This window comes from Alexandromys fortis, unplaced genomic scaffold, assembly GCF_014885135.2.
Source record: "Alexandromys fortis isolate MF-2015 unplaced genomic scaffold, M_Fortis_MF-2015_v1.1 scaffold_160, whole genome shotgun sequence".
In the NCBI taxonomy this organism is placed as follows: Eukaryota; Metazoa; Chordata; class Mammalia; order Rodentia; family Cricetidae; genus Alexandromys; species Alexandromys fortis.
This window is the reverse complement of record NW_026068035.1, coordinates 1251358-1276016: the sequence shown is the minus strand read 5'-3', so window position 1 is coordinate 1276016 and position 24659 is coordinate 1251358. Positions and strand designations below refer to the sequence as shown.

At 49.7% G+C, this 24659-nt stretch overlaps 1 protein-coding gene across 6 annotated transcripts in view; it reads left to right on the top strand.

Annotated features, from left to right (window-relative positions):
* Window positions 1-24659, top strand: part of Znf516 (zinc finger protein 516) — an 85641-nt gene that overhangs the window by 48648 nt on the left and 12334 nt on the right. For all 6 annotated transcript variants that reach the window (XM_050164996.1, XM_050165001.1, XM_050165000.1 and 3 more), the window contains exon 3: window positions 19092-20546. In XM_050164996.1, coding sequence (XP_050020953.1) covers window positions 19092-20546 — 1455 coding nt within the window. The remainder of the gene's footprint in view (window positions 1-19091; window positions 20547-24659) is intronic.

Sequence of the window (24659 nt, the reverse complement as noted above, 5' to 3'; positions counted from 1 at the left end):
GGCTGCTGAGCAAGATGAGCTTGGCTTTTCAAAGGTTTAAGTAAATACTTAAACACTCATCTCTGTGTGCCTGCTTGTCTGTATTACGCCATGCCCACGGAGTCCAGAAGAAGCTGTTAGATCTCCTGAAACGAGTTACGAGTGGTCGTGGGCTTGCAGGATGCTAGAGCCGAGCTCTTGTCCTTCGTAAGAATAGCCTGTGCTTTAAGTGCTGAGCCATCTCTGCAGCTGCACTTAAAATCATTTCCCCTTGAGTTTATCAAGTATCAGAGCCCGTTGCCTTTCTTTATGGAAGACTCTGAGGATTTCCTCCAGTAAAGTGAGACAGTGGCCTGTGCTGGCCCTGAACCTACCACGTCCCTGAGGGTGAGCCTGAGCTCCTCCTTCTCTGCCCTTTGCCTGCTCAGTGCGGCCACGGCAGGCGTTCACCTCCACAGCACGTCCATGCATTACTGGGTGTCGAACCCTGAAGGTTTGTGCATGCTGGGCAGACACTCGACCACTCAGCCACATCTCCAGCCAGACTCTTGCTTTAAAATAAATTAGCTATCTATTATCTGTCTTTCTGTCTGTCTATCAAGATATATATGTATATTTTCACATTTTCCTATAAATAGCATGTTGTATTTGATTTTAGCTGTGGGAGCAGAGAGGTGAGGTTGCACCCATTAGAAAGAAGAGAGATCTGTGTCAGTGTCTCTGTGGGAGCATAACAGTGTTGCAGAGCCTCATAGACCTGCTGATGTCACTTCCTGCGATTCCCAAGGACAGTGTCTTCCCACCTCAATGCCCAGGTTTCTGCTCATAGGAGCACTTGGTGTGTAACTGAGTTATGGGTCTTGGCTGCTCCTGAAGGAGCATATCACGTGACTCCTCTCACCCTGTTGGGAAGGTCTGCTGAGGCCTTTGGACCAGCTGTTTTAGAAAAGAAACCTTTGAATGCTGGGGTCTGTCTGCATGGTGCCCCTTTCTTGATCTCTTTTTTTTCCCCAAACATGCACAGAGCTTTGAAAAATGCTCGCTGTCTTGCTATTAGGATTGCAAGTCTTTAAATAAGGTATTTTATATTCCCATAAGACATCAGTAGAATGTCCAGCTAGTGTTTAGAAATCAGTGATGCAGAAGTGAAACTCTTAACGAGAGCCAGCCTAACATGGCTGTGTTGAAGCTGACATCCAGATCTCTGCTAATTCCATTAAATACCATTTGCTCTGTAATTTTACCTGAATGGTAGTTTTGACATCAAGGAGTTTATGTGGGTGCTGCTTTCTGTATCTGCCTGTAGGGGGCTGTCTTGCTCGTGGTGGTTCCTCCTGAGCATGAGCTGCACCAGCCAGCCAGCATCCCTGATGTATGCATTAGTATGTCATCAACACAAAGAGTCCTGGAAAGCTGCTGAGCAGGGCTGTTGAGAAATGACTCAGCGCAGGTAGAAACCGTTCTTGTCCGCGTCTGTTGCTCTGGACAGGTGTGTGTCTCCTGCTCAGAGCACCTGTCCTTGTATTGTCATTGGATCATCATAGGTTGGATGTGTGCTGAGTGTGGAGGTGGCAGTTAGAAATAGGCCTTTGGGAACTCTGCTGCTAAGTTCCTGTTTGATCTGAAAATGCAGCTGTGCTCTCCTCCCACCCCGTGGGCCACCCACCCTTACCAGTTTATAAAACCAGACTGGGATTGCACATGCTTAAGCTGCTGCCTCTGGCTTTTCTGGGGACCTGGGGACCTGAAGTCAGGCCGTCAGGCTTGTGTGGCTGGTGCAGCACCCACTGAACTGTCTCCCACCCTGCAGGGTTCTTTAAGGAAAATGCGCTGGCTGTTCCTGGTCCTGTCAGGAGAGTGCCTACTGATGGTGCTCACAGTGATTGGTTCAGAACCTTTGGGTGGAGCCTAAAGCCTGTTCCTGTCAGGTGGATCCACAGGCTGCAGAGACGTTGTAAAGCCTGCCCGTGCACTTTGTCCGTTGGTGTGATGTGTTGTTCAGAGAAGCCCCTAAATTTCCATCAGAACCGAGGGTAGGCCCTCCTGAGCCCAATGGAGCTTGTGCACAGAGGCAAGGTTTCCCCCAGGTGGTCTCTTCCTGCAGGGTGTGGCTCTCCACATGGGCGTGGCTCTGCTGTTCCTCAGCTCTGGCAGGAATTGGTGGTGTGCAGTTTGATTGTGGTGTGCATTCATGTGGGAATTTTGAATTATTTATTAGGTTTGGATTTTGAATGCTGGAACATTGACTCTCACTGAGTGTTCCATGCTCATGTATGGTCCAAGGTCTTTATATGTAAGTTTAGAGGTCGGTGTGGGGCATTTCTAACTAATTTCCCATGTGCCGGATCTAATCCGAGGCTGACTTTCCACGAAAGCTTGTAGGAGGCACCTTTTGTTTATACTTTGGCGTATGTTTCTGCATATTAAATAGATTGACAAGCCAGTGGTGGCATATACCTTTAGTCCCAGCATTTGGGAGGCAGGCCCAGGTGGGGGTCTGTGAATCTGGCCAGCCTGGTCTACAGAGTGAGGCCCAGGCCAGCCAGAGCTGTACAGTGAGTCCCCATGTTTTATCAAGATTGAAGAAGGGGCTAATTATAGGCCTAGACAGTAGTACGTTTTTCCCTGGCCTCTGCTCGGTTCTGTGTGTGAGGTTAATGCATTAATACACCGTTTTATCCTGCGTTATTTACAGGGGGAAGCCATTGATTTGAAAGAAGTATTTTCACAGATTAGTGAGACATTTGGACCGGCTGTGAGCTGCCAAATACGCTCATGTAAAGACGTGCCAAGTCTGGGTGTTACTCATGCGCTTGCTTCAACTCCAGAATGATTACTTTCAGCAGTTATGAATAAGCTGTATTCCAAATCTAATGTGGTTTCACTTAATAGCCTAATTGGTTATTGAAGTGTGGTGTGTGAATGGCAATTCAGGGCTGTCGTCTGCGAGCTCGCCTCCTATGGAAAACTGTATATACGCAGGAATCTGACACCAGAGACCGGACGAGAGTCCATCAGAGTAGAATCTAGTTTTCTGTGCTCAGGACCAGTGATTGAGTCCAGTGTGAAGTCCATAGGAATAATTCATGAAGGGACTGGGCAGTTAGAGAATATCTTTGATATTGAAGTGGCTAGGTGTCCAGTCTGACTCTGACTTACAAAGGGATTTAGGGCCAGTGAGATGACTTAGTGGGTTAAGGTTCTTGCCACCAAACCCGATAGCCTGAGTCGGGTCCCTGTAACCCACATGGTGGAAGGAGAGGACTGACTCCCACAGGCTGTCCTGTGACTTCCACGCGTGTGCCATGACAAGAATGTATGTGGACACATACGGAGTAAACAAGCGTTTAAAAGAGAGGCATAAGGGGACTGTTAGAGTCTGAGAACTGACAGCTACAGGGTTCAGGAGAACACGGTTTTACAGATCATCATGGCGTTGAACTTGGTGGGGACATGGTGGGAATTTCTCATTTTAAGAAAAATCAGTGGGCATTTCCTTTTCCAAAATGGTGTAGAATCACAGGAGAAGGCTTCTAGGTGAAGTTGAACGCTAATGTCGTGGCTTGGATTGCTGAGAACCGGAAAGTTGATGAGGAGCAGGGTAGAAAGTTTTACATTCGGCTGTGAGGAAAGTACTGGCTGGACTGAGGAGAAAAGGAGCCAGAGCACCAGCAGTTTCCATGGCAATAGTCAATAAGCCACTGATAGAGGTTCCACAGAGGTGGGTGTGAAGGTCTGTGCTCCAGGGGTAGATGGTGTGATGCCTTGCTCTGAGCAGCTCAGGCTTCCAAGACCCTCTGAACGCCTTTCTCTTGGCACCCCGTTGTCCTGGGTGAGGTCTAGTTGGTGGAAATAGTTTTGTTTGGATGTGAAGGGGCGGTGCTATTGACGTTTGGGGAGGTTTGAGCCAGAAGCTCAGCAGATGTCTCTAGAGAGGCCAGAGGCTGGTCCTTCCTGTGGCCTCTGGCCTTTGCCTCACAGTGACTATAGCCGTGGTCCAGCCGCAGCATCCTCACCGCGTCACTCCCTGCCATCCCTGCTTTTGTTGTCACTGTCCTCATCCGCTGTATCTTCTCTGCCTGGTCCTGGCCTAACTGGCTTCTTTTCAGGGTGGTGTCTTGATGTCCTGTGGTGGGAGAAGGTCTTCTTCCACAAGATTAGGGTCCCCAAGTCCATCCTCTTCAGTGAGGACTCTGCACCCCTCACCAGGCATGCCTCACCCTGACCTCCCTGGAGATGAAAAGGAAGGACAAGGGAGAGAGTGGTCCCCGCTCACCTGGCAAGACTGCCTATCTTACCCAGGATGCTTTGGGTGTGTTGGGAAAGCTGGGTTGACATTCAGGATTGGGCCCATTTCTGGTACTACAGCTGGTTTTAGGATTCTGCTTAGCCATTCTTTAGTTTTACAAGTTCACGTATGCGGGCTGTTTTTGAACAGTCTGAATCACGTCCATGTTCTCAGGCAGGAGACTGTCACCCTTTGCTGACTTTTTCACCTACTTCACAGAAAAGTTTTATTTTGACCCTTCCACCACCCCCACCCCAGGTCTTTGGAAGGCATTTGTGTAAGGATGTACTCACAGCTTGATTGAATACCCAAATCAGTGAGCTCTGGGGTCCATAGAGAGGCTGCATCAGAAAATTTAGTGGAGAGAAACAAGAGGGCACCAGACACCAGCCTAGGGATTTCACATACACACATGCATGCAAACATGCAGACTATACACATGCCAACTACATAATGCATGTGCATAACACATACATACGTGTGCTCACTTGCACGCAGCATTACAAGATACTGTTTGTTTTTTGTTTGTTTGTTTGTTTGTTTTACTTGCTGACTCACGCTCAGGTTCTTTGCCTTCTCGTAGGTGTTGGGCTGTGGTCAGCATGCCCCAAATGCAGCTCATGGGAATACTCAGGAGTCGGCTGTGGTTCATGCCTTTTAGTAAAGTTGCTGCTTCCTGCTGTTTGCACCTTTTGTGTTGTTACGGACACTGACACTTGAACTTAATAATTCTTATATTCACCATCCAGCCACCTGTGTCATGTTGGTGACACCCTGGCAAAAGTAGTTGAAGAAGGAAGTGCTCACTTGGATTCATAGTATAAGGTACAGCCCATTATGGCTGCCTGGTCGAGGCAGCAAGCGCTTGAAGTAGCTGGTGACATCATGCCCACAGTGGGGAAAGAGCAGGGAATGCTGGTGCTCAGCCTCCCCCTCCTCCCTTTGTAGTCTGGGACCCAAGCCCAGGTTTTCAAATGGTGTCTCTCTAGGGAATAGTGCTGCCCGTGTCTGGGTAGGTCTTTCGTCACAGTCAACCTGATGGGATAATCCCTCATAGTGTCCACCAGTCTGCGTACTCACTCCAGGTGTGCATGAAAGCTTGTCCACAAGGGGATGTGCATACTGTCAACTTGACAGTCTATACTAATGGTCGCCTCCACCATATACATCACCACGTACACCTTCATGACAGTGTACACTAATAGTCACCTCCACCATATACATCACCTCGTACACCTTCATGACAGTGTACACTAATAGTCACCTCCACCATATACATCACCTCGTACACCTTCATGACAGTCTACACTAACTAATGGTCACCTCCACCATATACATCACCACGTACACCTTCATGACAGTGTACACTGTTGCCTCCACCATATACATCACCATGCTTTTTGATAGCATGCATTTATGCTTACTGACCCTTTATATTCCTCACAGGGTTTCCTCTGTCATGGACTTGGAGCCAGTATGCTTTTCTAGTGTGTATCGTGCTAGGAATTGAGCCTGGGGCCTCACACATGGGGCCTCTACTAACCTATATCCTGTGGGCCTCACACTTGGGGACAAAGTGCTCTACTAGGCTATATCCTGGCCTTGGTCTTTCACCTTTTAACTTGCAGTGACTCTTTCTTGGATATTTAAATATTTTATTTAGTATGTTTCAAATACGTCCTTCTAGTTTTTCTTTGTTTAAAATTTTATTTATGAAGTCTTTTATTGTGGGAGCTCTAAAAAGTCAGAGCTGTCCCGTTTCCCTTTAGTGTTTTTGAATTTTCGTATATGACTTAGAAAGTCATCTTTGTCCAGCAATGAAAATACTTTCATTGAGTAAGTCAAACTTGGATTGTTACATTTTCTTTATTCCGCAGTGTTAAGCCAGACTGGACTTTATATGCGTTCTGTGAGGAGTTCCTCAGGTTCCCCACATGGTTGCTTAGTGGTCCCAACCTTTCCTCTTCCTGTTGGTCCCCTCTCCCCTTGTCTGAGCTGTGACTGCATCCTACATCACGCTCCCGTTGGTAGGTATGTTGTGGATATTGTTTGCGGAGGCTGAGAGGGTTAGACATTCTCTCAGGGTTACACAGTCGCGAGTATGGGAGCTGGGACATAATGGCGGTTGTCAGCGCTCGCTTTAGTCCCCCACAGGCTGGGGAGGGGAGGAAGGACAGGAGCCCTGCCCTCTAGCCTGGTCGCCTTGCAGCCATCCTAGAATTGATTTGCTCTAAAGCCCAGACAGCAGATCTCTTTTCTCTGCGCTCTGGTGAGACAGATTTCTTTTTTATATAGTGTTTGTGTGCTCACACCAGCCTCTGCGTGCTGCCGGCCTGGGTGTTGGTGCGTGCAGGGCCTTGTTGAAGTCATTTATTTCAGACAATGTGTTTGTCTTCGGGAGTTGAGGTTGCCAGATTTGTTAAGTGAAAATCCAGCATGCTTGATTAAATCTGAAGTGTAGATAAACATGATTCCTTTGAAGAAGCATGAGTATATCCCATGTGGTATTTGGGTGTCAGAGCAGGGTTCTCCCAGAGGGAAATGGGTCTGCTTCAGGCCCTGAGTCCAGCCGCTGCTCCCCGTACCTCCACCAGCGTCAGATTGTCCCGGAAGCTGTGGTCTCCTGCTCGTCTTCTTTTGGGAAGTTTGTTTATCTGCATCCTTTGTTTTGGGGGCAGTGTTTTCAGCTGCTGTCGCCTTATGTGGTGTTCATGTGCGCTAATCCCGCGAGAGTCAGGTCTGCATGTGGGTCTGGCTGGGTAGGACATCAGCAGTGTTCAGTTTCTCTGGTAAGAATGCAGATTTGTTCCTGAATAGTTGGTGTCCAGTGGGTGAGACCTGGGCGAGACCTGCGCAGGGAGACCTGAGGACACGAAGCATCACCGTCCCTGTCTGGTGCTGAGGAAGGAGTTACTAACTCTGCCCACATTTCTTTGATCTTCTCTTGTAGTTAGGATTTCCCAGACATGTCTACCTACCATTTGCAGCAAAGTATCACAGCCCCTCTTTCCTGTGTCGGACGAGCTCATAGCAGCGTGCGTTCACACGGTGTGAAGCGGGTCTTTGGCCTTACATCCCCCTGCTGGGTTCTCTTTCTGTCGGTGTAGTTTTACTGATGTTGGACCTGGCACCACTCTTTTAGGCTGTGGGTGAAGGTGGAGTACGAGAAGCAAAGCGAAACGGGGCTAATGGTGCTTCGCTGTGTCTTTGCCAAGGGTCAGAAGTCAGTGCACTTTATCCTTCTCTTACCCCATATCCGTTTTAACGTCTGTAGAAAATGCAGATAAGGGATTGAAAAAAAAAAAGAGGATGCTACTTTTCAGAACTGCTGCTGATTTTTTTTGTTGAGCTATACCAGACTAGGCCTGTTCTGTATTTCCGTGTCTTAAACTTGTTCATATGTGTGTGCACATGTGTGTGGCTCTGCTCGCACCTGCTGTGTCCGTGTTCGTGTGGAGGTCTTAGTTCAGCGCTCAGTGTCTTCCTCTGTAGCTCTCCACATTTATTCAGCCTTCTTTGTTTTTTGAGAGTTTTATAGATGAGTCCTTTGTATGCGGTTTGTTCCTGCTTTCCCTCCGTCCCGTCCTCCTGTGGCCTCTCTAGCTCCTTCTCGTGTCCCCTTGCTCTCTATGGAAATCACAGGAACACAGGAAATGGCATAGCATAGCAGTGGGAGTTAGTATTTTCACCTAGAGCAGGCTGGTTCTGCATCATCTGTTCACCTGGCTGTGGGTACCAAAATCATCACGTAAGTTAAAGCCATTGTTTCTTGGTCTCTGGGGTTAGCACTGTGTTGCATGTGTTTAAAGGGAAAACAGATCATAATCACACGTAAAATGAAGTTATTGCTGAAGGGTTTGTCTGCTTTAGTTTGTTTTGGATTTGGGGCTGGTCTAGCAAATACAGTCCTTCTTATCACAGGTCTCAGGCCAGCCTGTCCAGTGTGTGACCAGGGCGCTACATGCCTGGAAGTGGAAGAGCTCATGCTGGGTGGGCGTGGGGGGAGCAAATAAAGAAGAAAGAGGAAACTAAAAATGCCCTCTGATTGATGTAATTAAGTTCCAGAACCTGCTTGTTCTTTACTGTGAAATTCCCAGCTGTGTCTGACACAGACTGAGAAAACTCACCAGGTTGGTATCTAGTAAAATTGTGACTTTTCACGTTTTGTAGTGGGTAGGCACTCTGACCCTTTGAGTATTTAGATTTCGCTTCCTGCCGGGGTTTGAGGTGATACATCCATTAACTTAGGCTTCCTGAGGCTTCTGTGTGGAAGCTGAGTAAATGGCTGCCCTGACAGAGGGTGTGTGTTGTGTGGATTTGGGGTAGCGAGACTCCTGCCCGCCCACTGTTCTCTGTAATCTTCATCCTGGTGTCACAAATGGAAGAGGAAAGAACTCCTTTCCAGTGTTCCTGTTTCTCAGCTTTCGGCGGCCAAGACATCCCGGGTGTGAATTCAGACAGGTTTTTGTGGAGGATTTCCTTAATTGATATGCTAAGGTAAAAGAAAACCATCTTGTTCCCAGTTAACCGCCTCACGAGGCGTGTTGGGAAACTGAACTCGTGTCCTACAGCACAACCCGGTAAAGACAACCTAGGCCCTTCGGTTAGGGGAAGGCGGATGAGTTGTCGTCTACATCTTAGATTCTGGAGATTCCTGGTGTAACTCATGAGGGCTCGGGCTTCCTTGTCTTTGGGCTTCATAAAATGTTGGAAGAGTGGGTGGAGCCCAGAGCATGCCATTCCAGGACGCTACTCCGCTCTCCTGGCTCCCCCTCTCCAGGATGGGGAGCCTGATTTTTGAAGTGGAGCCAGTTCAAAGCAGTGCATTGCCGCCTCCTGCCAAGTTCCTTTCCAGAGCCCTACAGCAGCCCTCCATGGCTGCAGGCTGCTCTGCACGATGAGGCTCTGTTCACCTCTGGTGTTCCGTCCTCCTAGCCCGTGTTCTCCTGTTTATGGAAAGTTTGCAGGTTGTGTTTGCCACACCGGAGGAGGGCTAAAGTACTTCTGAATTAATTTCTCTTTCTCCTTTGTTTGCTTATTACCAACAGCCATAATCACAAATGAGATTAAGGCCTTGCTCCCTTTAATGCTTAGGAGGGAGCCATGGGGAAGCAGGGGCTGCTCTTTATCTGGGATCCACCAAGAAGAAGGCAGTAAGAGGAAGGGTAACGTGTGTTTTGATTGATTGATTATTGATTTACTTATTTTTACCAATGCTTGAGTTTTTGCTTGGGTACCAAAAAGACCATATACCTGGGTCTCCTCACTTAGGTCTTCAGATGAAGCGAGAAACTTTTTTCTTTTCTTTCTTGAGACCCACAAGAAAATCGCAGCCATGATTTCCCAACACTGGGCTTTGGGTGGCACTCTAGTTTGAAGCACTGTTATTAAAGTTAACTATTTGCTCCTAAGCACACATCCCCCCATACAGTAATAAGTGCTTCTGACCGTCACCTCTGTGGTCAGTGGGAAGCAGGGACGTGCTGGCCTGGAGTGTCTCCCCGATCCTGTCCCGGTCTTGGTGGGCTCCAGATCATCGCTGATTCTGCCTGGAAGATGCAGAGGCCAGCATGAGGCGGAATGAGTGCTTTGAACTGGGAAGTGCCTCCTTCCAGCAAGGACCGAAGTGCGGCTTCCAGGGAGGAGGCTTTGATTATTTCCTTAAAATGCCTCTGCACAGGGCCTCGTGTTCCGAGGTGAAGTTTTCTTCCTGTCAGTGAGGTCTAGGATGCAGTTCACTGCTCTAGAACTCCAGCCTCAGTCTCGAGTACTTGAGTAGCTGGTGTAGGATCCGTTGTTAGGAGCTCACCTGATGGTACAGCGAGCAAATTCAGTCTTCAGTTGGGAAATGGTGGCAGTAGCATGTGCCTGCTTGGTAGCCAAGCAAATTGGCAGTGGGACCAGAATTGTCCACTAAAGGAGTCTTGCTGTGGGTAAGACCAGTGTTGGCCCTGGGAGAAGCACTCTGGTAAGGTGCTAGGCTCAGAAGCATACGGGTCGCCAGCCTTCATCACAGACAGACTGACTTCTTGGCCCGTGCTCTCTCTGTTCTGCACATGTGACATGGAGGAATGTTGTTGGTTGTTTTTACTCTTTACTCTTTTGGCTCTTCGGGGGCCAAAATAAACCACATGGAGTCTTGCTCTTTCTTATGAAAGCCAGGCCTTAGTTTGACTTGTTTTCAGCCAGCTTTTCTTGTTAAAAATCCCATCTACCTTCGCCTCTGGGATTTTATCTTTCTCTATTCTGTCTACCTTTCTTGCTTCTTCCCAGACTTCTCCTATTTTATTCCCTCCCTGCCAGCCCTGCTATCCTTTCTCAGCCCAGCTGTTGGCTGTTTAGCTCTTTATTAGGCCAATCAGGAGCTTTATACAGACAAGTTATCACAGCTTCCCAGAGTTAAACAAATGCAACGTAAAAGAATGCAGCGCATCTTTGCATCATTAAGCAAATGTTCCACAGCATAAAAGAATGTAACACATCTTTTAAAATAATATTGCGCAACAGAGCGTGCTCGAAACTCTGAGCTCCGGCAGCACCCTTCTTTTGGGGCAGGTACAGGGTGTGAGAGCACCCAGTTTCTTCCCATCTGCATGACTACCCGACAGCACAGGGCAGGCTGGGCTGCGGAGGGACGGAGCTCTGCTTGCTAAGATGTACGTAACGCTGCCTTATGGCTGATCTCACGCGCTGAAGAACTGTGTGCATTTAACCATATCGTTTTTGATGGTAAGGTTAACATGCAGCAGAGCTGCATGGGGCAGGTTGTAGTGTTGACTTACTTTGCTTTGTGCAAGAGTTTTAACCAGGGTAGTGGGTGTGTGTGTGTGTGTGATTTAGGTAGCAAGTGCTCAGAACCGTGATTCCCTGAACAACTCAGGGCCTCTACTGTCAGGGAGCATGCACAGAGAAAAAAGTCGGTCTCACACAGAGCAAGTTATGCGTGGATGGACTGGGAGAACTCATCATACCCCGAATGCTTTGACCCTCCCCGTGCCCACTCCTTGCTTCTGGAGCAATGTCTTAGGATCTTTGGATGGTCTCCCCACCCTCACCTAGGGGCTTGTTCGTCTTACCCCACTTTGCTAAAAGGAGGTCCTGAGAGTCACCTGCCAGGAGAGGCTGACCTCACCCTAGCCCTGCACTCACAGGGCGGTACTCCCTGGGTGGTTAGTCCGTGATGCTCACTCCCTCCCTGGAAAGCCAGGCAGCAACTCCACCCCAACCAGCTTCCATTCCCTATAGACTTTCTTACCCCTTCGGGGTGACTTTCATTCCCTCGGGGACTTCCTCATTCTGTCCTTCCTGGCAGCTGCTGGTTTGTCCAGCTCAGCACTGTGAGGGGGAGTGCAGGTTCCCTAGGGCTGAGGAGCTTTTTTAGGTGAGGCTGGGTGGCATGGGCGAGGTGTCTCCCCTGTTAATGCAGTATTGGGATTTGGACCTTGTAGATGAATCTACAGGCCCTGGAAAAAATCTCGGTCCCTGGCCACCAGGACTGATTCTGGGGTGCGTGTGCTCTAACTTCCCAAGGAACTGTGTTGAAGTCAAGGTAGTAACACCTGCTGGGGGAGACATCTTCAATCAGTTACTGAATTATTAGGGTTATTTAAAGAAGGTTGCTACCTCATCAAATTGGATGCCTTTAAAAATACCAGACACCTTTGAAGTTGAATGCACAGTCTGTAAGTCTTATGCATATAGATATATTATTTTGTTTAGATTAATTTTCTTCTCGTAGTTCAAGTACATTACTAAAGTCCCCTGTGTTTCATGTTTGATAATATTGAGGAATACTGAAACCAAAACTAAGATGTTTTAAGACCTTTGGATGAAAGTCCACATAGTGCATTGCAGGATTGCAGATAGGTTTCCAAAGAAGTCATCGTGTCTGACGACATTATAGCACAAGTACTTGGTGCATTTTCTGCTAATGAATACCTGCTTAGAAATAGTCTGTCCTGTGGTGTTCTAAAACAGACCACACACGGAGCCTAGGGCTAGGAAATGGATCATAAATTGGGCACAGGCGCCACCTAGTGGTCATGCCCACACACTGCGCTGGCTACGACACCATCAGGGCAGCTGTTGAGTCAAGCACTGTCTGCCTCTATTTCCAGAACACAGAAGGCTTGTGTTATGAAACGGCCTTTGTCTCCCAGTAAAGCACGTGCTGGTCCAGTAAGCTCCAAGGTTCGGCTGATACATAATTCGGATCCTTTTTTTATTTTTAAAAGAAGGATCTTTATAGTTTTTTCATACAGGATACAGACTTTGGATCGATTTTGTGTTTGGATAAGTATACATTGCTACAGGAGACCTTTCTGCCTCATTCATGCTAGGCCATGGCCGTGTTGCCCGTGCTGATGAGAGGGTACAGCCACACCTCTCCTTTGGAGCCTTAGCCTCCTCTTCTCTTTTCTCCTGAGTCATCTGTGCAAGCGCACAGGTGAGTGGTTTATTGATGGTGTAGTTTTTGCAGCTGGAGACCCCATGCCCACCCCTTCCTGTGCAGTGTGGTGGGGGAGCTCCCTCCGTGTGAGGAATAACACATGCCCAGAGCCAGCCTAGCTTGCGTTTGTAAGTGAGGATATCTCTGTCTAACCAGGAAATGGCTTTTAAACTTACTCCAGTTTCTTCTTAGCTTCATGTCCTCAGACATAGTTGGTCGTTAGTGCTGGAGACCCAGGAAGGCGTAGAAGACCTGGGGTAGCAGGAAAAAGACAGATTTCATCACTCTAGTGTGCGTCCAATTTAAAACAAGCTGTGAGGTTTTCATGCTGAGTTCAGAAGACTCAGAAAATTCTGGGTTGCTGGCATGGGATGGATTCTGTGGGTAAGGAACTGCTATTTAGTATCAGAAGCCCTTGCTGAGGCCAGGGACCTTTGATTAACCTTCATACTGTTGCTGATTCTGCCCTTACTCATGAGAAAGCCTTTGAAAAAATATTTCTCAGACTTTAAATTTTTTTGCGTGTGATTTGGCAAATTTGTCTGTTCAGAAATCCTGCATTTCCTTGGGAGTCAGTTTTTCTCTGCACTGCAGGTCAGGGCTTCTAGAAGTTGCTATGAGAGAGTTCCTACCATTCTGTCAACTTTCACAGACTGTTAAAGATTGTATTAGGTCAGAGTATGTTCAAACCTAGCCAGAGAAGTGGGATATGTATGGTGTGTGTGTGTGTGCTATAGTTCTTACTGTGTGTACTCCAGTGGGGAGAGAGCCAGGACTGGGCGGAGCTCGAGAGGCAGGCTTTTAGTTTGTGAGCACTAGGTGTTCTGTCACCTTGACTCCAGTGACAGTCATCTGAGACTAGGGAATCTCAGTTGGTAAACTGCCTCCACAAGACTGGGCTGTAGGCAAGCCTGTAGGGCATTTTCCTCATTAGTGATTGATGGGGTGGGACTGGCCCATGGCAGGTGGGGCCTTCCCTGGGCTGGTGGTGCTGGGTAATACAAGAAAGCAGGCTGAACAAGCCATGAGGAGCAAGCCAGTAAGCAGCACCCCTCCATGGTTTCTGCATCAGCTCCTGCCTCCAGGTTCATGCCCCACTTGAGTTCCTCCCCAAGGGCTTTCTGTGATGTGTTGTGTACAGAACCGTGAGTGAAAGAACCCTCTCCGGCCTAAGTTACTTTTGGTCAAGGTGTTTCATCCCAGCAATGGTAACCCTAAGACGGTCTGCATGGAAGTTCAGGGAAGTTGTAGCCTCCACTCTCCGGGCTGCTGTGGGGTCCCCCCCACTTGATGTAATGGCTTGGTTTAATATTAGTTTTATTCCAAGCTGAGACTCCTGCTTGTTGCTCATCTTGTATATTCTGTCCAAGACCCCTACCATGTTGGGTCCCAAGCCACTAGGGCTCAATGGTGTCCTCTCTTCAGGAATCAGGATGTCTGTTGCTTGCTCTCTTTTCCAGGGTGACTTTCCCCTAGGCTCCTTGACAGGTCTGGTACCCATTGTCTCGAACAGTGCTGTCTGAGTGACTTAGTAGTTCCGGGGGCTCCTCCATACACTGTTTAGTGGTCCCCTCATCTTCCCTTGATTCCGCCCTCCAGTTTGTACCAGTGTAACACTATTAAGTGTACCCCTTCTTAAGTGTGGCTCTCCTTGATGCTCTGATTCTCAAATCACCACCTTCCCTGGACAAAGCTCTCTGAGGCGCAGGAACCAAGTTCTGGAGTGGAACCAGCTGTTTCGGCAGCTGGCCATGTGAGGTGGGACACGGACTTCCTGCTGGGAGATGGCAGTTTAAAGGTCTGTTCTTATCAGTAATTCAGAAATAGAAACTCGTGTAACTATTGGTCCAGTAGGGCCGGGCTCCAGGTGGGTAGCACCTGCTCTGGAGATCTGACTGCAGCCTGTGTCGAGGTGACATACACACACATACACACACACACACACACACACACACACACACACACACACACACAGCAGGACATCCAGGGCTATCCAGAGAAAGCCCTATCTTGAAAAATAAAAAAGAAACCCACAGAGAGGGTACCGGGAACTGACCTGGCAGAGGACCACTTCCCTCTCTGCGTGTCTGTCTGTTTACTCTGTTACAGCTCACTTAGCAGGTGTGCACCATCAGAGACTCAGAGCACCAGTGAGCAGCGTGTGTGCCAGCCTTCTTCAAACCACAGTGACTCCAGAAACAGGGCTGAGTGGTGTGTACGCGAGTCTGCCTTCTGAGCTGAGCCATGATCTTGAAGTGAGAAAACCCCGTGTGGACTCAAGACTCGGCTAGCTTTTCATGACTCTGTGGTGGGATCACCCAGAATCCACTCCGCTAATTGATAGATTGGGTTTTCTTCTCAGCTTTTTTTTTCTTTTGTGTTTATTTTCCCCTCACGATTTTAATTGCCAATATTATTTTTAAGTAATTCACCACACTGCGTGTGTTCCATTTCCACATCATTTCCATTACTGGATACATAAATCATACGAAGACCTTTATGGAATTCATATGTGTTCTGTGCAGTTTTGCAAAGTTGGCAAAACTACGTTATTGCAAACACACTGTACACATCGGGCATGCACGAAGGATCTTGGCTGATGCTGGTGAGGGAAGACACGGCTGTGTGTGGTCTGTTTCGTTAGAGCTGCTGTCTCTCCAGACGTGGTGTTGGCAGCTGCTGATGCCGTGGTGACCATTGTGGCAGTTTCTTAATTAGCATGGTCTGCCCGCTCAGCTTCTGTCTTAGTGTGCCTCGAAGTTTATACTTAAGAATTTACATATATTCTGGATGATTTGAAGTAGCATATAAAGTCTATGAAGTGTTCATGTTTTTATGACTCACAAATCAGTCCTCCTTTTAGGGTATAAGTAAATGTCTTTTGGGCAATTTTGTTTGGTTTTAGAATTTTTAAGGGCGTGTGTGTGTCCACGCGTACACGCCACGTGCTCATGTGTACCTGTGCACATGCTAGGAAGCTCACTGTGGAGGTCAGAGGGCAACTTCCTGAAGTAAGTTCTTTCCTTCCACCATGTGGTCCCGGGGATTGAACTCACCGTATGCTTGGCTGCAAAGCCCTTTTACCTAACACTGAGCCATCTCACAGGGTCTTGGAAATTGGTAGTTTTAACCCAGAGCTAGAAGTTTGATTGTTTCAGAATTTTAAGGAATTAGGAGTTTTTATAGCTTAGCGATTCCGATATTTGGATTTCAGTGTTTGAGATCTTGCTGTGTGGGGTTGCATCCTCCAGGATTGCGGCCTAAGTGCCTTTCATTTGGTCTGACCCTCAGGGCAGGTGTCTTGCGGTCTCCTTGGAGTCAGAGTCATTCATGTGGCACACCCTTAGTTTTCCCTGTCTCCTCGTTATTTCTACTTTGTCCCATTTTAGTTTTGCCCTGCCAGGTTCCAGGCTTGAGTCTCTGTGTTGTCTTTGTTCTGGCCTTTGTCCCTGCTGTGGTCATGGACGACTGTGCTGGTGGCGTCCTATGCATATGAACACCATAACATCTTCCCTCCTCCTGTAAGGCGCCGTGGACTTGTCTCACCCGGCCTTATAGAGTCAGCCACATTGTCCTTGACCCCAAGATGAGCACCTGCCTGTCCAGGCATTCCTCTGTGTCCTCAGCTTAGAACGCTCTCATGAAGGGAGACATTTTTTATGGGCTTTTATAATACGTTATCAAACCCAGCATAGAGTACTTAGAAACTGTTTGTATCTCAGGAAGAACACGGCCAGGGTGCATGGGATGGCCTGTTTAGCTTTCTCAGTAAAGGCAGTCAGTTGCTGACTGTGTTTTTATCTGTGTCTGTGAGCCACTGCCCCTGGTACTCCAGCCGTTCAGCATATCTGACAAGCCAAGCCACATGTGTCGAGCACTCAGTACACAAATGGACCCAGTAATTCACTTAGGGGCCTCTGTGTGCTCTGTTGTCATGGAGCACACTCAGAGGCACAGATGTGTCCCCAGCCTAGTGACATGAGGTGGGAGGAGTGGCTAGACTCCTCCTGCTTGGGAACCCATGGTTTGCAAACCCTTCCTGTCTCCAATACCCTGGACTCCAGAGGAACACTGTGGGAACCTGGAGCTGCTTCTCCTGCTCTTTGCCCTGTGTTTGAGCCGAGCAGCTGGGGGTGACAGACCGCACACTCCCTGCAGGTTTCTCCCCTGTTGTCCTGTGGGTGGAGCCAAATCGCTGAAATTGCCCAATGAACTGTTCAGAAGTGTCTGGCTACATAAAGAAAATGTCATTCATTCAAGGTGGATGCCCCAGTCTCAAAAATGTTAAAAAGTCATGTTCTTGGCTTTCTATTGGAAGAGAAAGAATTGGAAATTTCAGAACTACATCATTCTGGTTTCATTTCTGCTGCTTTGATAAAAATACCTTGAGGAGAAAGACTAGGTTTGGCTTGCTGGAAAGTGGCATGATTAGAGGATCTCTTCATGGTCCTGGTTCCAAAGCCCCCACTGAGGAGCTATGATTGGGACCCCTGAGAAGAGCCGTGGTTGCCGGATGTCGGGGATGAACGTCCACTTCCTCCAGGGCAGCTCAGTGTTGTTAGTCCGTATGCCATTACTGCTAGGAAGCACGGTCCCACCCCGCTCATGTTCCCTTTCTTCCTCGTTTCCCAAAGGCTCATGGTGTCCACATTCCAGGCGGTGACGATGGTGTCTGCTGTGTGGTTTCTAAGTCACTCTAGCATAGGCTCAGAACAGATGACTTCCCTGACTCTCAGTCACCTTCAGCCGGCTTTTTGGAACTGAGGAGAGAGCGAGGACGTGGACACCCCCCCCCCCCCCCCATCTTACCTGACCTCAGCATCCTGTCCCAGTTGCTGGGAGACTGGAGTTGAGAATCATGCCTGCTAGGCCCTTCTCCTCAGGAAGGAGCATTATCTCTGTTCCTCCTCTCAGGACGCTGTCTGCCGTAGGTGCTCTCTTGCCCTGACAAAGGCGCTTTTGAAACAGTTTGTCTGATAACGTTCCCGAGCCCTATCTCTCTAACCTACAGAGAACACTTTAGAAGAACTGAGTAAGTCAACACCTGCATTCTACCCGATGCTCGGATCTCTGGAGTCTTGGGAAACTCCTGGCTCTCTCATGAGTGATTCTGGACATCTCAGTCAGTACTCTAAGGGTCAGGGCTGTGAGCCAAAAGCCCTGTGTTTGGTTCATCAGTGGTAAAGAGTCTTTGTGTTCTCTAGCGAGGCCTTGGGCATCTCTGGGGCACCTCCTGCAGATTCACACCCAATGTCCTGTCCTAGGCTCAGACCCAGGTGTGAATCAACCCAGGACATGAGTACAAATTTAAAGGAGACTTTGCTGTAGCAATGCAGAGCCTAGCCCTAACCAGCCGGCAGTGCGGCCGGCACATGCTCCTTCTAGGTTGGGGGGCTGGGTGTGGAACCCACAGAATACCCTCCCATCTGCACCCACCTCCCCTGCACTGAGCTCCCCACCCCCACACTTGGAGCCCAAGCTTAGTGAGACGCTTAGGATTCCTATCAGTTTTTGGGTGACCTGTAGGTGATACCGTAGAGAGACCTAGCATGGCAGAGCAGGGGTGCATAGGCACAGGCCTGGGAAGGGAAACTTAGTATAGAGGTTTTAGAGATGAGGAGGATTCTAAAGGCTGGGCTGAAGTTACTCTGTAGCCTGCAGTTTCTGAGATGAGCCTGGTGGTCCTAGGGACCATCTGTTTCCCTACTGTTCAGTGTGATCAGGGTTATGGAGGCCTCCGTGCTGGCTTTTACCACAGATTGCACGAATGCCTTGCAGAGAGTTCTAGAGCATGTAAATTACCATGTGGTCACAGTTAAGCCCCCTTCCCCGTTTCTTTGAAAGTGTTATTTTATTACAGTTGTTTGCTTGCGCACATGTAACGTCTGGGACTGCATTGCACGTACAGTATGCACATGGAGATCGGAGGGTAACTTGTGGGGGTCCGTGCCCCCTCTGTTTACAGCGTGGGATCTGGGGGTCCCACTTGTGCCTTCAGGCTTGGCAGCAAGGAGCGAGTACCTTTCCCGAGTGAGCCTTCTTGCTAGCCCTCAGTTTCTAATTATAACTGGCCACCTCCTCTTTAATCAGTAGTGGTGTAGTTACATGTAACAAGATACTGTGATTTCTTCACCCGTCCTTTGGGTCATTTCAGTGGATTGAAAACCGACAGCCTGCCTGATAATAGCATTACCTCTCTCTGTGTAGTTCATTCCAGACCCAATCTCAGAATGCCCTGTTTGCTGATACCAAGCCCTGGTCCTGATGTGAGGCAGGCGTGCCCTGGAATGCCTGCCTAGCCTCTCGATGCCCTGTGTCTTACTCTGTTCTGATGAGAAGTGGTTAATGTCCCCTTTTACATTTTGCATCCTGCAGGGGGCCAGCCACGGCACTGCTGCTCTTCTGGAGAGGTGGTACCCACCGTGCTCTCCAACGGAGACCAGAGTCACAAACTCGGAAATAACCTGCCAGAGAAAGACATCAGCGAGCCCAAGGTGGGGATTGCCACGCCATCCGTGTCCATACTTGAAAGCAGCAGCAGAGAGACTGCCAAGGGTCCCGAGCAGCATAGATTTTCTCTTGACTTAAAGATGCCAGCATTTCACCCCAAGCAGGAGGTGCCCAGCACGATTGACCGGGTAGACTTCCCTTCGAGCATGGAAATATCTAGCCTGCAGCTCACCTTGGACAGCCAGGCTGGGCATTCAAAAGAAAAGCTGTCGGATTTGCACAAGGAGCACTGTGGGGCAGGAAAGCGGGCACCCGCCCCTGACTTGGTTCCGCTGGACTTGAGTATGAAGTCGAGCCGGGATGACCCCAGCAGTAAGGACGCATGCTCCCTGCAGGCGGCCCTGGTCATTCACCCGTGTCCTTACTGTAACCACAAGACCTACTACCCCGAGGTTCTGTGGATGCACAAGCGCATCTGGCACAAGGTCAGCTGCACCTCTGTGGCGCCCCCTTGGACTCAGCCCAACGGCCACAAGAGCATTCGCAGCAGCCTGGTTTTCCTTGCTCGCAGTGGGCGCACAGGTCCTCCGCCTGCTCTTGGGGGCAAGGAGTGCCAGCCACTGCTCCTTGCTCGCTTTACCCGCACCCAGGTGCCAGGTGGGGTACCAGGATCAAAGAGCAGCTCTTCTCCCCTTGGGGTGACCACAAAAGCCGCTAGCATGCCTAAGAATAAGGAGAGCCATTCTGGGGGCCCCTGTGCTCTGTGGGCCTCTAGCCCCGATGGATATCGACAGACCAGAGCTGGCCATAGCCAGGAGCCTCCCAGCGCTGGTGTGCAGGGACCCCTGACCAAACCCAAGCAGGAGTCCAGCTCCAAGTTGGCACCTTCCCCAGGCAGTGGGGGCCTCAGCAGAAGTGCCACCCCAACACCCTCGGTTATAACCCGTGTAGGTGCCCAGCCCTCAGCCAATAGCAAGCCGGTGGAGAAACTCGGGGTCCCTGCAGTGGGGGCTGGCTTTGCCCCTCCGAATAAGCACAGTGCCCCAGACTCTCTGAAAGCCAAATTCAGTCCTCAGCCTCAGGGTCAGCCTCCCACGAAAGGCGAAGGAGGCTCTCCTCTACCTCCCCGAGAACCCCCTGTGAAGGCAGCCCAGGAGCTGAGAACGCTAGCCACCTGTGCAGCGGGGTCCAGAGGGGACGCAGCCTTGCAGGCCCCACCTGGTGCGCCCCCCATCTTACACTCCATCAAGCAGGAGCCGGCAGCTGAGGGGCAGGAGAAACGCTTGGACATCCTCAGTATCTTTAAGACGTACATTCCAAAGGACTTCGCCACACTCTACCAGGGCTGGGGTGTCAGCAGCCCTGGGCCGGAGCACAGAGGTAAGAAGGGTGGGCCCCCTCCTCCCTGGCTGCCCTAAAGGTCATGGGTATACATACCTTCCTGCCTGAGTCTTCAAGGCAGAGAGAGACCAGCAAGTTGCAGGCTCTTCCTGACCCGGCTACCCGGAGCTCAACAGTTCCCCCTAGAGACTGTGTGTCTGGGTTAGTCTCAGTCTTTGTCTGTCCCCTTCCTGTGGGTACTGAATTAGAAACCCACTTAATTTACTCTGTAACACCGCAGCTTGACAGAAGCAGACAGGTCTGACCACACTTCATGTGGGCACGTTAAAGCGTTGGTCCACATTCACTGTGGTTGCTTCCTAAAAGAGAAACTGTCCATTGGAAGTGATGATTAGGTCTTATATTTGTATTTAAATAATAGAAAGGGTGCATAGGCAAGACCCTGCCGGCAGGGTCTTGCTGGAGCTTGGATGTATGAATGAGGACTGGAGGATGGAGCTGTCTCTGCTTCTCAAGCAGTACGTAATGGTGTCTCCAGTCCTCCTTGTCGTTTGCGACAGCTCATAGCAATGCTGGTCCAGGATCTCATGCGTTTGGGGCCAGGGTGTTTTGGATTTTGGATCTTTTGAGATTTCGGAATAGTTCCCTATGCATAGATAGTATCTTGGAAATGGGGCCCAAAGTCTAAAGACAAAATTCATGCAATCTGGAGGTGGTTGTGGCGGGGCAGGGGACAGTGATTTTTTAATGTTTGTTCGTGAACTGATGAGCGTTTGTGAGTGAGGTGGTAAGTTTTGGGGCATCACGTGGACATCTGGAGTATCAGTAGCTAGTAGCGCTCCTAAGAACCTGCCTGCAGATTTTCCCTGCTGGTCCGAGATGCCTTGGGCCTGGTGGCCCTGAATGATGGCACTGTTCTTGATTGTAAATCAAAGGTTGCTTCCACTTTAACGTAACACCAGGGAAATGGAGAGCCTGTTACCTGTTAGAACATCAGCAAGAAGACAGAAAGATGGCAAATTCAAGGCCAGCCTCGCTCCCCAAGTGAGCCTCTGCACCAAAAAGTCAAATCCACGCCACTCCCAGTTGGCGTAAACATTTCCTTGAGTAGCTTCCTATGTCATGAGCCCATAGCTTCTTGAAGCTGTTACTCCTTGACATAGCTGTCTTTGTAATGCAGTACTCAGATCTGGGATCTGGGCAGCACCATTAGGGTACAGCAGGGCTGTGGCACCCCTGGAGACCTGGGTTGGTAGTCTAATCCTCTGTGGCAGTGGATTGCTGGCGAGATTGTTGGTTTTCACTTGATTTGGGGCTGTGTCTGCTGGTGAGGTTCCTTTTTCTCGGTCTCCATGTTGGCTGTGTGGGAGGTTCTTGGGCCCGCAGTCCTGTGCTGTTTGTGGATTGCCCTGTTGTGAGGTGCCAGAAGGGCCAGCTGCGGGTGGGAGGCTGTTCTCCGTTCCCCCGGTGCGTGTCTTCTTGGCTGTCCAGTTCTTGACATCTCTTTCCCCTGTCGTCCTGACCTTTGGTGACTGACCCGGATGTCCACACCATGTTCTAGTGACCGACTCTGATCCTCTCTTTAAACCAGTTACTGCTGGTGGCCTCTGTGACCGGGTCTGGCTCTTTACTGCTAGTGTATGCCTTGGTGAGCTCGGCCGCCAGGGATCCCACACTCAGGAGGCCATAAAAGTTTGTTAATCAGAACTAATTGCTGTGTGAATGGGGTACCAGCTTGGGCGCCAACAGCTCTGTGTGCTTCCCTAGGTCCTCAGGCTGTGGAGACAGGAAGAAGATGGCCTGCTTTGAAAGTCCCTCTCCCCCACTCCTTCTGGCCCATACTGCTCCTGCTCTGTGTGTGCCCTATGCTAATTTGGGTTAGTCTAAGTGAAGCTTTTGTAGGGATAGGTTGTGGGGCCCCCTACTTTTGTTGCCGCCTTAGGGGCCAGGACTCAGAATAAACCCCGCTGTCTTCACTGTCTTTCTGCAGAGTGACTGTGTAGCCTGGAAACCCAGGGTGTACCATCAGTGGTTTGTTCATACAGTAGTCGTGGAAAGACACTGTCCTCAGTCTGCAGTGCCTGTGTTATATGATAATATGGATTGCAGGCGGGGAAAAGAGATAATTTTGGATAAAACAGTGTGCCTGTACTTCCTTATTGGAACTTAAAAAAAAAACCTGTCTCATTGTTTTGAGTAGTTTCTAGCCTTGTCTTTCTTCTCACAGATCACCCATCACAAGGTTATGGTGAGAAACCCTGCCATCTGCACACGTCTCTGTGCACAGGCAGAGCTGTGTCCTCACTGTGGAGAGCCTGTCTCCTCTCTCTGCACGGGCAGAGCTGTGTCCTCACTGTGGAGAGCCTGTCTCCTCTCTCCGCTGCCCGTGGCTCTAGGCAAACACACTGCAGCTGTCTGTGTTCCCAAGGTAGTCTTCTATTCAAATCGCAGAGATTTTTGAGTAACTTGGAATTCTTCAGCCGCTTGGGTGTGGTACCATTGGCTATCATGGGCAAATGTCCTTTCTTAAAAAGTAGAAGGGCGGTGCTGTGGCGGATGTGTGTCAGCTCAGCGCACACTGCTTGGACAGGAAGTAGACAAAAATAGTTAGAGAAATATAATGACTTAGAGATGGGGGCTGTAGGGCAGCTGTTGGCACTGTTGTCATCCCTTGGTGTCTCTGGTGTGGCTGGATGAGGTGTTTTGGTGCCAGAGAAGTATACCTTGGAAGGCTCTAGAAGAACTGTGAGTGGACCGTTGTCAGGCATTCAGCTGGGTAGAAACTGAAGGGGACAGATCCCCTTTCAGATGAGCATTCCAGAAAGGAGACTGCTCTCCACAGGCTTCCTGTCAGCACTCGACTGGAGTGGAAGTGTGACGCTAAGTCTGCAGACCCCAGGGATGTGATTGGATGGCTGAGCTCTGTTGTGGAAGTGTGACGCTAAGTCTGCAGATCCCAGGGATTTGATTGGATGGCTGAGCTCTGTTGTGGAAGTGTGACTCTAAGTCTGCAGATCCCAGGGATCTGATTGGATGGCTGAGCTCTGTTGTGGAAGTGTGACTCTAAGTCTGCAGAACCCAGGGATCTGATTGGATGGCTGAGCTCTGTTGTGGAAGTGTGACACTAAGTCTGCAGAACCCAGGGGATCTGATTGGATGGCTGAGCTCTGTTGGCACCGGGATCCTCTGTGCCCTGAAGTACCTGGTTCTGTTGTGAGGTGAGGTGCGTGTCACACACATTCCCCTTGTCACCGTGTGGCCTTGTCACCGTGTGGGTTGCTTTTCCATTGTCTGGCTTGGTGAGGTCTGATGGCTTTGTCTTTCTTCCCTGGACCCGTTGCCCAGGTCATATGTTAGAGAGAGGCCACATGACCATGAGACCACCGTGAGTGTTAGCTGTGTGCATTCATCAGTGACTTCTCATTAGTTCTTAGCCATCTTTGTGTCTCGAGGAAGTCTACAGTAGTCTCAGGGTCTCACGGTGCAGACTCGTTTCCTCCATTTGCTCAGTAAGGAATGGGATGCAGTTGTAGCCAGTTCTTACCGGTTGATTATGGAGACTTAGGGGACAGTCCCGGAGTTAGGTATCCTCCTACAATTCTTTCTGCTTGCCTTGATGGTCACCTTTTGGATGTTAGGGACGTCAGCATCCAGGTAAACGAGACATTTAAAGGACTCGTGGTACAGGAGCAACTTGCAGCTCCTGTTCAGTTGAGTGGCTGGGGAAGGGCACACAGTGGAGGAAGGCTTTCTGCAGCAGGCCGTACAGGAAGCGGGAGAAGGAACCAAGGTGGGGGAGTCCCTCTCCTGGCAAAGTCACATGATGCCCCTGGCTCTGAGGGAAGCCTGGAACTCAGGCTCCGGGTATATAGGTGCCTGTTGCTCTCCTGCCTTGCTGAAGGCACAGCCTACACTGGGGACTACCGTCTGCTGCTTGCTGGCAGTCAGGCGCTCCAGAGGCAGACAGGAGGGAGTCATAGCTGGGGTGGCTGCTGATGGCCACTGCTCTGCGTCTGTCTCCTGGGCACAGTGGACCCCGTTCCTAATCACTTCCCGTCACCCCCAGGCTCTGTCTCTGCCACACTGATGTCACGTTTGTTTATTACCCTGCTTGATAGAGCCAGGTGACATCTGGGTGGCGTGTATCCAGCT